General features: G+C 44.3%; 1 protein-coding gene across 2 annotated transcripts in view; it reads right to left on the bottom strand.

The window, feature by feature from the left end:
- ADCY8 (adenylate cyclase 8 (brain)) overlaps nucleotides 1-1,792 on the bottom strand; it is a 225,251-nt gene that overhangs the window by 32,525 nt on the left and 190,934 nt on the right. For both annotated transcript variants that reach the window (XM_006879284.1, XM_006879285.1), the window contains one exon: nucleotides 124-296. In XM_006879284.1, coding sequence (XP_006879346.1) covers nucleotides 124-296 — 173 coding nt within the window. The remainder of the gene's footprint in view (nucleotides 1-123; nucleotides 297-1,792) is intronic.

Below are 1,792 nucleotides of genomic sequence, written 5' to 3'. Positions count from 1 at the left end.
TTCTTCTAGCCTTGAGCAACCTTGGGGAACTGGACTTTTCTATGCTTCCTATCAATTAATTGGCCTGGCTAGATTAACTTGGACTTTTAAATATGCACTGCACTGTGTGACGGGGACACTTACTCGCCACTGTGGTTCAGGTTGTCATAGCGCAGAAAGAGGCCGGCGTAGATGGTCTCGGTCAGCAGGGCATAGATGGCAATCATGATCAGCAGTACAGCCAGCTTCAGGACGGAGTTCAGCCGCAGGAACACGGCACACGTCACCATGGCCAGCACCCCCGTGAAGACGAAATACTGGGAACAGAATGCGCAGGTGGTGAGGCGCAGCAGGACCATGGAGCTGAACACAATTCAAAGCTCACTCCCTGGTCCTGGGTCTCTACAGGTTTCCTTATGCAGGTGTCTCCACTTGTTCTCAGGGCCCTCTAAATCCATCAAATCCCAGACTGAACTCTCCACTTCCCAGCCCGCCAACTCTGCTCCTCTTACTGTGAAAAGCATAACCATTCACATCTTTCCCCAAACCAGAAGGCTTCGTTTCTCATTTGTTCCCTTTTCCTTCCTCACACCTCACACCACGTCATCACAGAGCCTGTGAGTCTATTTTCTTAAGAGATCTCAAGTCCACCCACATCTCTTCTCTACCTATTTCTGGAGCAGTTCTCCCCTACGATCCAGAGCATTCTCGGCCTATTTCCAGCCCTCACTCTTCACCAGGCACATGCTATCATTTTCTTCCTAGTATTTCTACAACACAGATCTGATCATGTCACTCCAAGTCCTTTCATTACCCTCAGTTATGTCTATCTTCTCTCTTCTTACCAAAATGTATAAGCGTCTTAGTTGCACGTCATGTTCCTTTAATTTTCCAAACCTCCAAATATTTTCCAGCCTCATGCTTTACTGTTCCCAAATACGCCCTCTTTTCCCATGTCTTGGAGCTCTGCAGCCCCAGTACTGTTGGTCAACTTTCATACAAGGGACTAAGACTACTTCTCTGACAAACATGAGCTTAGGCCAGTTCTTCTAAGAAGCCCTTCTAGAGATCTCCAGCTATTTCCTGACACCATGCCAGTCCTTGATAGGATCCTGGATAGGTTAGTATAGCACTGGTTACCCTAAGAAACGTGCAGGTTTTTAAAGTCTGGAATGACTCAAGATTTGTATTATGGACAGGGCTGCCATATTGGAGTAGTCCTGCACACTTCTGCCTCTGTCGGTAGCTCCTCAGCCCATTTTCCACAGAAGAGCATCACAATATATCATCCTAGATGAGGGGTTCAGAATAGGACTTTTCAGTGGGGAAGAGATGTAAAACTCACATTAACTAGGGCTCACTTTATAACAGTTCTTTGACTTCATAAATACATTTTATCTGGTAATAAATTTTTTACAAAGATATTTTATCTGGTAATTTTCAAAGTGACTGGTCAAGATAGGAAAAATAATTCCCATTTGACAGGTGAAGAAACTGAGAGTCACAAAGATGAAATTGTTCACGATCTTACAGCTATAAAATGGCACCAGTGCGGTCAAGTCTTAATGGTCCTGGAAAATGTGACTCTGTGGGTTATCACAGCACGGCTGAAGAGGAAAGGCAGAATTGGTGTTCCCTAATCTCTGCTTCTAAATATTCTTTGGTGGTATTTATACATGCATTAATAAAATATTCCTAAACTACTTCTGAAGAGTAGTTTGTTGTGGTTACTCTTCATTCTTATCTTGTCTCTGTATCTTCAGTGTCTACCCAGAACTATTGCTTCCAGGAAAGAGGGATGTGCCTGAGTTGG

The sequence above is a fragment of the Elephantulus edwardii genome, unplaced genomic scaffold (genome assembly GCF_000299155.1).
Source record: "Elephantulus edwardii isolate Elephantulus edwardi_28Jun2011 unplaced genomic scaffold, EleEdw1.0 scaffold00003, whole genome shotgun sequence".
Lineage (NCBI taxonomy): Eukaryota > Metazoa > Chordata > Mammalia > Macroscelidea > Macroscelididae > Elephantulus > Elephantulus edwardii.
The sequence above is the reverse complement of the archived record's forward strand: the minus strand, read 5'-3'. Positions and strand labels throughout refer to the sequence as shown.